Source organism: Globicephala melas, chromosome 20 (assembly GCF_963455315.2).
Source record: "Globicephala melas chromosome 20, mGloMel1.2, whole genome shotgun sequence".
NCBI lineage: Eukaryota > Metazoa > Chordata > Mammalia > Artiodactyla > Delphinidae > Globicephala > Globicephala melas.
The window spans coordinates 45,676,828-45,691,617 of record NC_083333.1 but is presented as its reverse complement, the minus strand read 5'-3'; the positions used below and the strand labels follow the sequence as shown (position 1 = coordinate 45,691,617).

At 42.4% G+C, this 14,790-nt stretch overlaps 1 protein-coding gene across 1 annotated transcript; it reads left to right on the top strand.

Moving 5' to 3' along the window:
- Positions 1-7,573: 7,573 nt before the first annotated feature.
- TOB1 (transducer of ERBB2, 1) lies at positions 7,574-11,555 on the top strand. Its single transcript, XM_030839752.2, has 2 exons — positions 7,574-7,869; positions 9,711-11,555. The coding sequence occupies exon 2, from the start codon at positions 9,853-9,855 to the stop codon at positions 10,879-10,881; it is 1,029 nt and encodes a 342-aa protein (XP_030695612.1). The 5' UTR covers positions 7,574-7,869; positions 9,711-9,852; the 3' UTR covers positions 10,882-11,555.
- The last annotated feature ends 3,235 nt before the right edge of the window (positions 11,556-14,790 follow it).

The following is a 14,790-nucleotide window of genomic DNA, read 5'->3' as shown; positions in this document are numbered from 1 at the left end:
TCACCACCATGATGAGGCATTATCTCATTTGATTCTCACATAGATCAGAGGGTAATTATTGCATCTTTTTTTTTTTTTTTTTTTGCGGTATGCGGACCTCTCACTGTTGCGGCCTCTCCCGTTGCGGAGCATAGGCTCGGGACGCGCAGGCTCAGCGGCCATGACTCACGGGCCCAGCCGCTCCGCAGCATGTGGGATCTTCCCGGACTGGGGCACGAACCCGTGTCCCCTGCATCGGCAGGTGGACTCTTAACCACTGCGCCACCAGGGAAGCCCGCATCTATTTATTATATGAAGGCTAAGACCCAGCACAGCCATACTCAACTAATATCTGGCAGAGCAGGACTCAAATACAAATCCTCTGGTTTCAAGGTCCTAATTTTTCTACTACACTCAACTACAGCTGAGATAGGAAATGGGAGCCACGTTGAGTACATTCTGTGTCAATGCAAGAACGTGCAAAGTCAAAAGGGAATATTTCAAGTAGTTACCAGTAAACAGTGTGAAAAGTGGCAAAAAGATCAAGGAGAAAGAGCACTGAGGAAGGATGATTAGAACTGTTGTTTTGCCTTTTTTTTTTTTAAGCATTCATTGGTAACCTTTGAGTCAGACCAAATGTTAAAAAATGAAGCAATAGATTGGAAATCAAGGTTGTAGGCATCAATATAAATCACATGTTTAAAACATCTGGGCAAATTCTAGAGTGAAATTTAAGATCAGAGTCATGATCAGTGACGTATTTGGCACACAATATGCAGGATGCTCACACAAATTGAAGAGGAAAACACAAAGACCTCTAATGGAAACACAGAGAAAAGGCGTGGATAGAAAATTCATTGAAAGAGTAATACAGGCGCTGATAAACATGTGAAAATATGTTCATCCTACATCTATTCAAAGAAATCTAAATTAAAACAACAAAAAGATGCCATTTTGCTTATCAAATTATCCAAGAATAGAAAAATGTAATGAAACAGACATGATTATACACTGGGAGTATTAAGTAATACAATCTTTCAGGAAAGTGGAGCATTATGCATTAGGAGGCTTAAAAAAAAAGATCTCTTCTCTCTGACCCAGTAAATTCACATGGAGAACTATCCCAAGGATATAGTTAAAGACATATATTAAAATGTTTGATTAAATATGATTGTTTTTAATACAGAAAAATTCTCGACAACCTACATGCTGAGCAATGATTAAATCAATTATTCTAAATCATAGAACGTAGTCATTAACAATGATGATTATGACAATACTTAGTGTATTGGAAAATAGAAACAATGTAATGCTAAATGAACTGCAGATACAAAACTGCATATGCAGTAGAAACTTATTCAGAAAGAAACGGAGCAGAATACTTACAATGGTTGTCACTGTGTGGTGAGATTAAAGATGATCACTATTTTCTTCTTTATTTCTATTTTCCAAATTTTCTACAATGGGCATATCCAGGTTTTACAATGAGAGAGAAGCCCTGATATTTTAGACTTGAAAACATTTGTTTTTTAAGAATCAAGTTCAGGTTTCCTTAAAAGATGTTAAATTGGTATTTTTGTTGAGAATATGCTCAGCTGTAAGTCATGAATCATTTAACGTGGATTAAAAAGTAGACCTAACCCAGGCAGTTACTAGGTTTGGTCAGAGCCCTTATCTCTATGACTATCTTGCATTCTCTTCATGTTTATAAGAAGGCTGTTGCAACTCCTGCCATTAGACGCATGTTAAGGCAGGGAAAAGGTGAAAGTGTCCCAGTGATGATTTTAAAAAAGATCCCAAATTATTTGACATTCCTCCCTTGAGAGGTAAGGATCTATGTGCTTTCTTCTTGAATCTAGGCAGGCTTATGATTACCTCAACCAATAGACTATAGCAATAGTGGTGCTTTATAACTTCTGAGGCTGGTTCATAAAAGGTCATGCAGCTTCCACGTGGCTCTCTTGGAATGTTCGCTCTCCAGAAACTCCCTCTTGGGATGCTTCCTCTCAGAACCAGCTGCCGGGCTATGAGAAGCCCAAGCCACAGAGAGAGTTCAGAGGCCATGTGTAGATGCTCCAATCAACAGTGCCAGCTGAGCCCAGCCTTTGGGTCATCCCAGCCCAAATGCTACTCATGTAAGTAAAGAGGCTTCCAGGACTTCCCTGGTAGCATGGTGGTTAAGAATCGCCTGCCAATGCAGGGGACACGGGTTCGAGCCCTATTCTGGGAAGATCCCACATGCCGCAGAGCAACTAAGCCCGTGCGTCACAACTACTGAGCTGGCGCTCTAGAGCCCGCTAGCCACAACTACCGAGCCCATGTGCTACAACTACTGAAGCCCATGTGCCACAACTACTGAAGCCCATGCACCTAGAGCCCACGCTCCACAACAAGAGAAGCCACCACAGAGAGAAGCCCGCACACCGCAACAAAGAGTAGCCCCCGGTCGCCACAACTAGAGACAGCCCACGCGCAGCAACAAAGACCCAATGGAGCCAAAAATACGTAAATAAATTAAAAAAAAAAAAAGTCCTCCAGATCCCTGCTGTCCAATTCAGGAGCCACTGGCCACATGTGGTTATTTAAATTTGCATTTAATTTAAACTAAATAAAATAAAAGTTTCAGTTCCTCAGTCACACTGGCCACTTTTCAAGGGCTCAGTAGCTACATGGGAATTGTGGCTACCATACTGCACAGCACAGATATAGCATCTTTCCATCACTGGAGAAATTTCTATTAGATGAATCTTCTCCCAGTGATTCCTGATTGTTTTCCCAGCTGATGCCTGTTTATGTCTCACTGGCAGAACAGTGTCACGATGCCACCCCTACTGCAATGAAGGCTGGGAAGTTACGTATTTAGCTCTTATAGCCTCTTTAGTCAGGCAGACAAGAGGAAGGGGAGAGGGCATGGGAAATGGGTGAGCTAGCAACAGTGTCTGCTACAGTTGTGTGTGTGTGTGTGTGTGTGTGTGTGTATTTCTCTCTCTCTCTCTCTATATATATATCCAGAATTATAGGACCCTAATATCTATTTTATAAAATAGAATTATGTATATATTTCTATTTTAAGCAGAGCTGCATAATAACAGATGCAATCTATGCTTTAAATTTATGTATCATTACAATAGAGCATTTTCAATTTTCCTTAACATAGTGTGCAATGGAAGAAATCCAGAATTCATATATTTAAAGTGATAACATTGGCTCACAGAGACTTTAAATAAATGTTCTTTGTACTTAAAATGTTGTGAACACTGGATCACTCCTAGGATTTGCAACTATAATCTCTGGGTGAGATCAAAATCCTCATTCTTGGCTAATGGAAAGAAATTTCAAAATTTTGTTTGCATTTTTGTTCATCAAGATAATAGGGAGAGAGCAAGTTATAAGAAGACATTCTCATATCAGACCAAGTTGCTTCAGTGAAATTGCCTGTTCCAAAGATAAATGGGTTTGTTCAATGTTATCTAGTTATCTTGTAATTACAAATGTGTGTGTTCCCATCTCTCAGAGGATGTATGGCCTTCCTCTACTAATCTATATGAGAAACCACACTGAGGTTCCCTAAGTCATAAGTGCGTGACTTCCTTTGAGAAATGTTTCATAAAGAATTGGTATACTTGGCTTTTAATAACTAATGATTAGTTTTTAATTGTTCCTTATTCATAATTTTTTAAAGGTGCATGCTATGGTTTTCTTTAAATAAATTTATTTATTCATTTAATTTAATTTTTTTTTTTTTTGGCTGCATTTTGTCTTTACTTGCACCCAGGTTTTCTCTAGTTGCTGAGAGCGGGGGTTTCTCTTTGTTGCAGTGCAGGCTTCTCATTGCGGTGGCTTCCCTTGTTGCAGAGCACAGGCTCCAGGAGCGCAGACTTCAATAGTTGTGGCACAGGCTTCAGTAGTTGGGGCTTGCAGGGTCCAGAGTTCAGGCTCAGTAGTTGTGGCGCACGGGCCCAGCCGCTCCACGGCATGTGGGATCTTCCCGGACCAGGGCTCGAACCTGTGTCCCCTGCATTGGCAGGGGGACTCCCAACCACTGCGCCACCAGGGAAGCCCCATGCTGTGGTTTATGTTGCATGACTATCTAAAAGAAATGAATAACCATAATGACAAGAACATTACATTTGTATGTTGCCTAATTTTCAAAAAAGGTAAAAGGTTGATTCCCTAGAAGTGAAATGAGCCTTAGTAAATACAGATCATGTGATGGTGATTCTTCCATAATCTTGTCTCAGTTTACAAGGAAACAGAATGAGAATTAGAAAGTTTAGGACATCTCTCTCAGAAATCAAGGTGAGCTCTGTGTGTGTGTTTATATGTGTGAATGAGGTAATAATTCAGGACACTTTCGAGAACTGTTGGGACTTATTCTCTCTCTCTTTTCTTCTTTTTCCTGCGCCACAGGCTGCGGGATCTTAGTTCCCCCACCAGGGACTGAACCCCAGGCCCCAGCAGTGAAAGCACCGAGTCCTAACCGCTGGACCACCAGGGAATTCCCTGGAATTTATTCATTTACCAAACAACCATTACCTTTATTGTAAAGTACCACTCCAGAAATTGTGTGGAATGCAATGATGTGAAAGGGAAGGGCTGTGATTTTCAGTGACTATCACTTGGCCAGAGAGAGGAATACCTGTTGGTTGTGATACCACCTGGAGCTTAATATCAAATTCTTTTTTTCTTTCATAAATTTAAATATCCATTTAGCAGTCTACTCCCTTGCACAATTCTAAAGTAAATGTTAAATAGCAATAAGTCATATAAAGGGTCCTTTAAAGGGCAAAACTTGAATAAAGGGAATTTTATACCTTGTGACTAGCAAGGTTGGAAGGATATGAATCTGGTTTTCTTTTTATTTGCAATCTATATTTGAAAAAGAACTACACCATTTACTTTAGGGGCATTGAGTTTTAAATATGGAATTTTTTAATTGAAAGAGTTAAGAGATTAATCCAATAAATATTTATAGATGAGAGAACTAAAAGTTGAGAAATGGGTGAAATTCAGATTTCCCAATATCTGCTCTTCAGTACTTTTTCCTGTGTGCCACGGGGCCTCACTGTGTGTGTGTTTGTATTTATATTTGGTTTGAAACCCTCGCATACCCTTGAGCTGAGCAGCAATAACCCATAAATGTTTTATATCTAAATTTCTGATTTAAAAATTCTATTTACCACTACTAATATTTAATCAATACCTATTTAATCAATATTTGACTGCTCTTAAATTTTAAACCTGGGATTATAGATTCAGAAAAGTAAATCTCTGTCTTCCCTTTAGAGAATTCTTGAAAATTATAGATAAACTTTACAAAATTACAATTCATCTATCTTTAGTTAGACATATTAATTTCAGACAAGCATATGCTCCTCTAATTATAGTGATATATTTTCCAAATTACAAATCGAGACACATGGCCGATTCTTGGTCCTGCAATTCTGGATGTTTGGTACAGTAATATTACTTGCCTAATGGAAAGGGAAATTATGCTGTGGAGCACACGAAAAATCAAGTGTTCTTCTGAGTAAACCATTCCCAAAATATCCTATATTCTTGTAATTTCTGTGCTCAACTAAATATAAACATTTAAAAATAACTCATTTATTAAAAACAAATGGAATTAATATTCGTTATAGAAAAAAATACAAATGAGCAAAAAGAAGACAACACTGAACGAGTAATATAAATTTTTTTGATGCAGAGAAAGGCGCGTTTTAATTTAAAATGCTTCCGTACTTTCACAACCAAAATCTCACTCTTCCTCGTTTACAACTGAAAAACCCAAACACTAGGAAAGCAGAACTTGAGTAAAACTTCTATGTTCTTTAAAAACTCTGCCTTCGTTTTAGGAATCTAAACTAGTACAATAAATAAGAAATCAGTCACCTGACCACTCCCATCCTCAGCCTGTTTCCCAAACCCATCTTCCCTCCTCCTCTCACACACTTTGGGACTTTAGAAATAAATATCCTTTTTTCAGTTCGGTTTCTTCTAAAAGGGGAGGAGAGGGGGACAAGAGAGTCAGTTTGGGGGAAAAAAGCTACGACGAGATTTCGCGTCCATAAAACGAGTTTGTGCCCGAGGAGCACAACTGGTCTACACAGCTGGCTTCGCGAACACCCCACTCCTTGGTGAATTGCGGTTTAACTTCCTTATAGCAGGTTGAGAGTGCCGGCCCCTCCGTTTTGAGGGGAAGGCAGCGCCCCAACTGGTGTTTTTTCCAGGAAGCACTCCTTGAGTGCAGAGGAAAGGGGAGAGGGGAAGGCCAGGCGACGGGCGTTTCATTCATTGCTCCTCTTTTTCCCCCTCCTACCCTTCCCTCCCCCTAGACTTTCTCTCCCTTTTCCCCGAGAGAGTTTGACGTCGGTCTCCTGGATACCAGACAGCCAATCGCCTGGTTGCTAAGGGAGAAGCGTGGCCAATCAGGCGTCGTTGCTACCTGTGAGTAATATTTTTAGCCGCGAGGGAAGCTTGGTTCCGCTCCCAGTGTAACTTCGTGTATTTCTGTGCTGCAGGTTGTGGAAAAGAGCGCTTGCCCGCCCCCTTTGAGTCCCTCTCTTTCCCCGCGCCCTATTTACTCGCCCATATTTCAACTGAAAATTATCTTAAATGTACAATACAGGAAGGCACCGTGTTTATTATGTGTGTTTATGTTAAAGTAGGCTCTTGAAATACACGCATGCTTACATATATATACTTAGATACGTACGCAATTTGGCATGGAGGCCTGGATCGGGACATTCGGAATAAAATGTGATTCTTCTTAGTCTCAAGCCACCCCCACGTCCGAGTTGCTGCCGGGTCGCACGGGGAGGTCTGATGTGGGAAGCGGAGGCAGTTCACCTGGGCGGGAGGTGTGGCCAGGTGGTCTCTTCCCCACCCCCAGCCTGGCACGGCAGCTCTGGGTTCTGCGGTTGCCCCCCCCCCCCGCTCTGGATGGCAGTTGGCCTAGGCCCTTGAGGTGATTAATATTCAATTAATCGGGTACACGAGTCCCCGTCACAGTTCGCCCTTTTTCTAGGCTCTCCTGGGTGCACTGGAGGCCGATTTGGTAACTCGTCCACGAGTGGGATTTTCCCCAGCCACAGTCCCACTCGGGTGAGACATTCTTTGTAAATTCCCCCCTCCCTCTTGGGGTCTTGGGCTCTCCTCCCCTTTTTCCCCAGTCGCTTCGCCCCCAGCTTCACTCCCCTCCCCCTTTCTCCCCGGCGCTCTCTGCCTAGACTGAGTCAGCCGTCCCAACCCACTCTGTAGCCCTCACTGGCAAGTCTCTCCCCCAATCCCTTTCCAAACCTTCTCTTAATCCCGCCCACAGTGACTCCAGATCATCGGCTCATTGGCCACCCTGCAGCCCGAGAGGTGTGGCCTTGTCCACCCGGCCCTCCGCCGCCCGTCAGGACATGGGCCGGCGGGACCTGGCCAATGGCGTCCGGGGGCAGGGCAGGGGCGGAGCCAGCTGGCCAGGGTCTCCGTTGCAGGGTGTGAGGGCGGGGAATGGTGACACCGCCCGGAGCTGTGGGACGCGGGGCGGGCGCGCGCATCCCTACGGGAGGGGATGGGGGCGGGGAGGAGGATATAAAATGAGAGGCGGGGCGCGCGCCGCGGCAGAAGGAGCGAAGCTCTGGCCCGGCGCGGAATACGCGCTCTACGGGGACGCTGGGCCGGGCACCGGGTTGTGCGGAGAAGTGAGCGCGCTCGCCTGATCCCGTCCTCGCCACTCCGAGCCAGAAGGCGCGAGCTCCTGAGGCCCTCGTCCTCCGCAACCTCCGCCCGGCGGCGTCGGCGTGCCCTCGGCCCTGCCAGCTTGCAGCCGCCTACCCTCCCGTGCCCCCGCCCTGCCGCCCCTTGTCCGCCCAGCGGCCGGGTCTGTGGTGTTAGCAACCCGTAAGTATCGAGGGGCGGCGGGCGGGGTCAGGAGGAGGAGGGGCTGCAGCGGCGTAGAGCCCCGGGCCTTCGGGGCTCGAAACGGAGGCGTCAAGGCCCGGGCGCGGAGGGGAGCCGCTCCCGACACCCGGCCTGAGGCGGCTCCGAGGGGCCCCGGCGCGCCCGGGGGCCGCAGGTGGGGCCGGCCGGCGCGTCGGGCTCAGCCGGGCCGGGTGACCGGGGAAGGGCGGCCGGGGTCGAGTTGTCGGGAATCGGGGATTGGGGCGCCCGGGAGCAGCGGCTAGCTCGAGGGGAACGCTGGGGTCCTCGGGGCCGGTGGCCGCCGGGCCCGAAAATGGTGCCGGGGATCCGGTGCTCCCCGGGCGCTGGCTGAGTCCCAGGAGCCTCGGGGCGCGGGGGGTGCAGGGAGCGGCAGGTCGGGTTACGGCGGGGGGAGGGGAGCGGCTGACCCGGTGCGGCCGGCGGCGCGACCCGCCCGGTGTCCGGCCCCCGGGCCCCGAGTGGTTGCTTTTCCATTTCTCGTGGCCTTCCTCCACCTCCTCCTTGGGGGAGGAGACTTGCTTAGGCTCCGAGGGCTGTGAGCAGAAATCTAATGAGACCCAACTGGCTGTTTATGTAATTCTTCACGCTCCTGTCTTTAAGGCGTTGCTGTGAAACTACCTTACGCCGAATCTGAATTTCGCTCGACTGCACCTTCAAGCATTTTGGCTTAATCAGCTGCCTTTGCCAGCACTCGGGCTTTCGGCTTGGAAAGTGTAGTTTGGGGGAAGCCGGGGATTCTTTTCCCTTTGTCACCACGAATATGGCAAATGAGACAGATGGATTAATACCAACTTGATTTTTTTAAATGTCCTTTTAAATCAACCTCAGTGTACAAATAGATCTGCAAATATCTTGTTTGCCCTTGGTCTTTTCTTATCCCCACCCAGTGCTGATCCAGCAAACGTTTAAAGGTCGACCTTATCGTACATGCCTCCCCGGCTGTTCTCTTACCATGAGGGAGGGAGGTGGCTTTGAAAATCAGAATAAAACTCAGAAACCCTGCCCTTTAAACAGAATAATCAATAAAGTTTGAAATTAATTGTTTCTTTTGTTATACTTGATACCCAAGAGGTATTTTCAGATTTAGAAAAATACACATTGAAAAGCATAGAGAAGCTCGAGTATTACATTATGTGCCCTTAGTATATTTAAAACAGCAACTGTGTAGGATAATTTGGTTCATAATTGTTGTTCGCTAGGATGGCAATTCATTTTGTATTTAATTCCTTTAACTTTACTATCATGTGCTTTGGAAATTAAAATAATTTTCCTAACTTCTCAAATTTTGAGATGTTTAATGATGAAGAAGATTTAAGCAGTATGTATCCAAAATGAACTGAAATACAGAATTCACTTCTAAGTTGATGAATAGGAGTATGACCAATTTCTAAAGCTAGCATATATATATGTATATATTATATGTGTGTATGTATATAGATAGGTATGCTGAGTTTCCAATAAATATTCTTTTGAGAACTGCAGGAAGAAAAAGAAGAAATACGCTGTGTATTCTGGGAATATTTTTCCTCTTAGAACTCTATTCAGAAACAGAAAGTAAATAATAGCGGTTTTTTTTTAATGCTGTTTTAACTGAAAATCCTGTTTTCCCTTGAGATTTGGATCTTCAGTAAATAATTTTCGATTGTAAGTTCCTATATTTTGTGCTGATTATATTTTTCAGACTTTCTAGCCTATTAGACTTTTTCAAAAGTGAAATTACTCTGGGGGTAAAAAAAAGGTTGTGAAACTTAACATTTATCTTATGTGGACATGTCTCCTTTTGTTTTGTTTGTTTTAAGGAACAAGACCACTCAAGGTGAAGGATATCTACTAATACCAGCACTTTGAATGAAAATTTGTTTCTCTGCCACAAACTGAACACTTTTGTGTGTGTCTTGGGGGGGAGTTGAAACACAAACCTAATTTTGTGGCATAGCAGCTATGCAGCTTGAAATCCAAGTAGCACTAAATTTTATTATTTCATATCTGTACAATAAGCTTCCCAGGAGACGTGTCAACATTTTTGGTGAAGAGCTCGAAAGACTTCTTAAGAAGAAATATGAAGGGCACTGGTATCCTGAAAAGCCATACAAAGGATCAGGGTTTAGATGTATACACGTAGGGGAGAAGGTGGACCCAGTGATTGAACAAGCATCCAAAGAGAGTGGTTTGGACATTGATGATGTTCGCGGCAATCTGCCGCAGGATCTTAGTGTTTGGATCGACCCATTTGAGGTTTCCTACCAAATTGGTGAAAAGGGACCAGTGAAGGTGCTTTACGTGGATGATAATAATGAAAATGGATGTGAGTTGGATAAGGAGATCAAAAACAGCTTTAACCCAGAGGCCCAGGTTTTTATGCCCATAAGTGACCCAGCCTCATCAGTGTCCAGCTCTCCATCTCCTCCCTTTGGTCACTCTGCTGCTGTAAGCCCTACCTTCATGCCCCGGTCCACTCAGCCTTTAACCTTTACCACTGCCACTTTTGCTGCCACCAAGTTCGGCTCTACCAAAATGAAGAACAGTGGCCGAAGCAACAAGGTTGCACGTACTTCTCCTATCAACCTCGGCTTGAATGTGAATGACCTCTTGAAGCAGAAAGCCATCTCTTCCTCAGTGCACTCTCTGTATGGGCTCGGCCTGGGTAGCCAGCAGAAGCCACGGCCACAGCAACAGCCATCCCAGCCACCGCCCTCACCACCACCGCAGCAACAGCAGAAAACCTCCGCTCTTTCTCCTAACGCCAAGGAATTTATTTTTCCTAATATGCAGGGTCAAGGTAGTAGTACCAGTGGAATGTTCCCAGGTGACAGCCCCCTTAACCTCAGTCCTCTCCAGTACAGTAATGCCTTTGATGTGTTTGCGGCCTACGGAGGCCTCAACGAGAAGTCTTTTGTAGATGGCTTGAATTTTAGCTTGAATAACATGCAGTATTCTAACCAGCAATTCCAGCCTGTTATGGCTAACTAAAAAAAGAAAAGATGTATTGTACAAGTTAAAATGCTCGGACCCAAGGGGGATGTTTTTTTTTTATAACCTCCTTGAGATTTTTTTTTTTAAGCTTATAGTAAGGATACATTCAGGCTTGGTTACAAAAATAAAACATGCATCATTTTTCATTGCCAACCAAGCACAAAGTTATTTTATACTGACTGTATATTTTAAAGTATACTCTCAGATATGGCCTCTTACAGTATTTAAGATATAGCAAGGACATGGCTGATTTTTTTTTTATATATAAAAAATTGGCACTAATAAGTGGGTTTATTGGTCTTTTCTAATTGTATAATTTAATTTAGTACAAAGTTTGTAAAATACCAGAGGATATATATATTGTTTCTACGACATGGTATTGCATTTATATCTTTTTACTACAGTGACCTGTGACAGCAGCAGCTTCATGTTGTATTTTTTTTACTGAAATTGTAAATTATCCATCTTAAAGACATCACCTCTTCTAAATTGTGTACAGGATATTCCTTTAGTGGTGGAATGAAAATGTACGAATATTTGCTTTTTCAAAAAAATGTATTTTCTGTTAAAGGTTTAAAGATTTTTGCTATATATTATGGAAGAAAATGTAATCGTAAATATTAATTTTGTACCTATATTGTGCAATACTTGAAAAAAACGGTATAAAAGTATTTTGAGTCAGTGTCTTACATGTTAAGAGGGACTGAAATAGTTTATATTAAGTTTGTATTAAAATTCTTTAAAATTAAAAATGTTTATCGTGGTCTTTGTTTTTAAGCCTTTGCCAAAGATCCAATTCTGGAATTATGATGTTGTAAATGCTGATAAGGCAGGAAGATCTGACTCATTGAATCACAAGGGAATAATGGAAAGCTGTCGCTCCACTAGTGCACAGATAGTAGTTTGCCACGTAAAGAGTTGTCCTAAAGCCTGCTTAGGACGGCTTTATTGTGTTCAGCAACTAACTCTGGTCGTCCACATCTTGTCTCCCCACTATAGGGGTGGTATGCTAAGGCGAGTCAACCCTATTAAAATGTGTCATGCTGACATCTAAGACAGAGTCAGGTGATAAAATGAAATTCACTCATGTAAACTGAGAGGATTTATTTGAAATGTATATGGAGAAAGAAACCATTGGATCAGTTTTCTATTTCTGCATGGGAGATGAATAGCTCAGAAAACTTGCTTGACGAAGCAGCTTGACCTAACTATTAAAAAGAAGATTTAGGTCTGTTTTTACTAATCCTTAACACCGAGTTTAGTCATTGTAGGTAGCTGGAGAATTGATGATTAAAATCTATTCAAGATTGGACAGGTATTTATATTAGTATTTGTGTGCATTTTCCTAGCAAAAAAGTTGACGCACAGTTTTTCGGTTGGTTTTGTTTTTGCAAGCAGACAGCCAACCTGCTGGTTTGGGACGTCAAAGATTAGTCATAATCTGTCAAATTGTGGTGGCTCATTAAGGATGGAGGTTTTTTTTTTTTTTTTTGTAAGTGATGAGGTGGAAGGGTGAGACTATCTTTAAGCTAAAATAATGAGTCATTTCACTGTTTAGATGTCCATTGATACAGTGTTGACATCGTATTCGGGAGAAAATTGTCTTGAATTGGAAGAATAACTTTCTCTGCTTTTTTAGTAAGAAACCAGCACTCTCTGGGTTACTTGTGAAATAAATTTGGTCTCAAATGAATTTTTTGGACACCAGTCTACAAAAGCCTTTTGTCTGTTACCCTCTCGGTTTAGAACAATAAAAAGTTTTAAGGAAACAAGCACTGGAAATAACAGAGCTAAGCTGTTCTGTCAGCTCCATGGTGAGGCCTTTGTCCTGTAGTGGACAGAATGAGGTTATGAAGAAGTATTGCGGTAGTGACTGGAACTGGCAGAGATTGGTCTGCCTATGCTATCAATTATGTGCTTTTGTGATCACAAAGTTTGAATAGATCTAAGAACAGAGTAATGGTTTTAAGCACTAGTTGCTACTAGAAACTTTTGGGTGATGTTATCATAGGCTTAACTGGAAGAAAACTGCCTTTTTATAAATGAAGAAAGGCTCAAGTTAACTTTTTCTAAAAATCAAAAGGCAAAACTGGCCAATAGATACACAATAGAATTTGTAACAATCTGGAACACTAATACATACATTCAGATTTTAAATAATTGAGCTTAATGTAAGTATGAATATCAGATCTTGGGGATGTGTGTACTGGCAAAAAAAAATCTTAGGGAAATTAAATATTGGTACATATGTTGGTTTGGTGCTGAAAAAGTTAACTCAATTTTATCTTGATCGGTTTCCTAGCACCCCTTAGAAAACCTTAGAAAAGTTTACAGCTTAGTCCCAAGTCTTTTTTCCCCCACTGCCATCACACTTTTGACCCTCTGTGTGGAGACTTTTAGTTTACAATTTTGATAAGTTAGTTATCTTAAAGGTGTTTTTCCTTTTTTTTTGTCTTCTATACCTATAGATACTGTGGCAGCCTCTGAATGGCCCTATCCTGGTGTCCCTTTGTTTCCCATCTTCTAAAATCAGGTGTATTGTTAAATCTCCTTTTAATAACTTTAACCTATATTAGATGGCAAATGTAGACCTCGAGTCAAAATGCCTCCTTAAAGATAACACTGTTTACTGTGATTAACTTCTTAGTTTTTGAAGGTGAAACTAAAGTTGTTCTGAATTTAAAGTGTTTTTCTAATGTGTATTGGTGTTAATATCCTTCTCCTATGTACCCACATTATAACTGAGAGATTTAATCTAACAAATCTTCAAGACTTATTTTAAAATAAGTCAGTGTAACATACAGAGAAAATAAAGTACAGTTGAGCCTTGAACAGCACGGAGGTTAGGAGGGGCACCCACCCTCCACTCAGCGGAAAATCCATGTGTAACTTACAGTCAGCCCTCCATACCTGCGGTTCTGCATTGAGGATTCCACCAACCACAGATCATGTAGTATTATAGTACGTGCTACTGAAAAAAATCCACATATAAGTGGACCCACACAGTTCAAGGGTCAACTGTACCTCTTTCTGCACATAACTTAAACTAATGAAGTAAAATGCTGGTTGGAGACCTTCCTACACAAACAGAAAATAGCATAGGTATGGCATATCCAATATATTTCCTTGCCTAGAATACATGCATGTGTCAGAAGCAGGATAACAGTACTCTAGGACAAGATCAGATAAGACGGGAAAAACCTTATTAGAAGACAAGTTTGTAAAATTGCCGTTGCTTAATAAAACCCATTATAGTGTGTCAGTCAGCTGATGCTTTAATCCATTTGGCCCAGGAGGTCACTTTAGATCAGAGTTTTTCAGTTTTTTTGTTATATTAGGAAGATATCGTCGGGTTTTTTTCTTAATTATGTTTTATTTTTTTATTATATATTTTTTTGACTGTGCCACACGTCTTGTGGGATCTCAGTTCCCCGACCGGGGACTGAACCTGGGCCACAGCTTCCAAATCCTAACCACCAGACCACCAGGGAACTCCCACAGGAATGTATCTTCATGTTTAAAGGACCTAGGACCGGGAATTCCCTGGCGGACCTAGGGAATAAAGGACCTAGGACCAATATCTGTGTGCATACGGTTGGAAAATTAGTACAACACTTGTACTTTTTTAATGTTTTAAATCATTCAGTTAAATCCTTATATATCATTTACTATCTGCCATGCACAGTTCTAACCCAGTTTACAGAAGAAGGGCCGAGACACGGCTTGATATTTCATGGCCAGTAAGTGGTAGAGTTGGGATTCGAACTCAGAGAGTCTGGTTCCAGAGTTCTTGGTCTTCAGTTCTATGCTTTGTTCCCTCCAACTGGTCGCTCGTCTAATTTGAAGTCAGGGGAATAAGACCATTTTTGATGTATTAACCACATGACTTGTAGAATCTCTCTACAA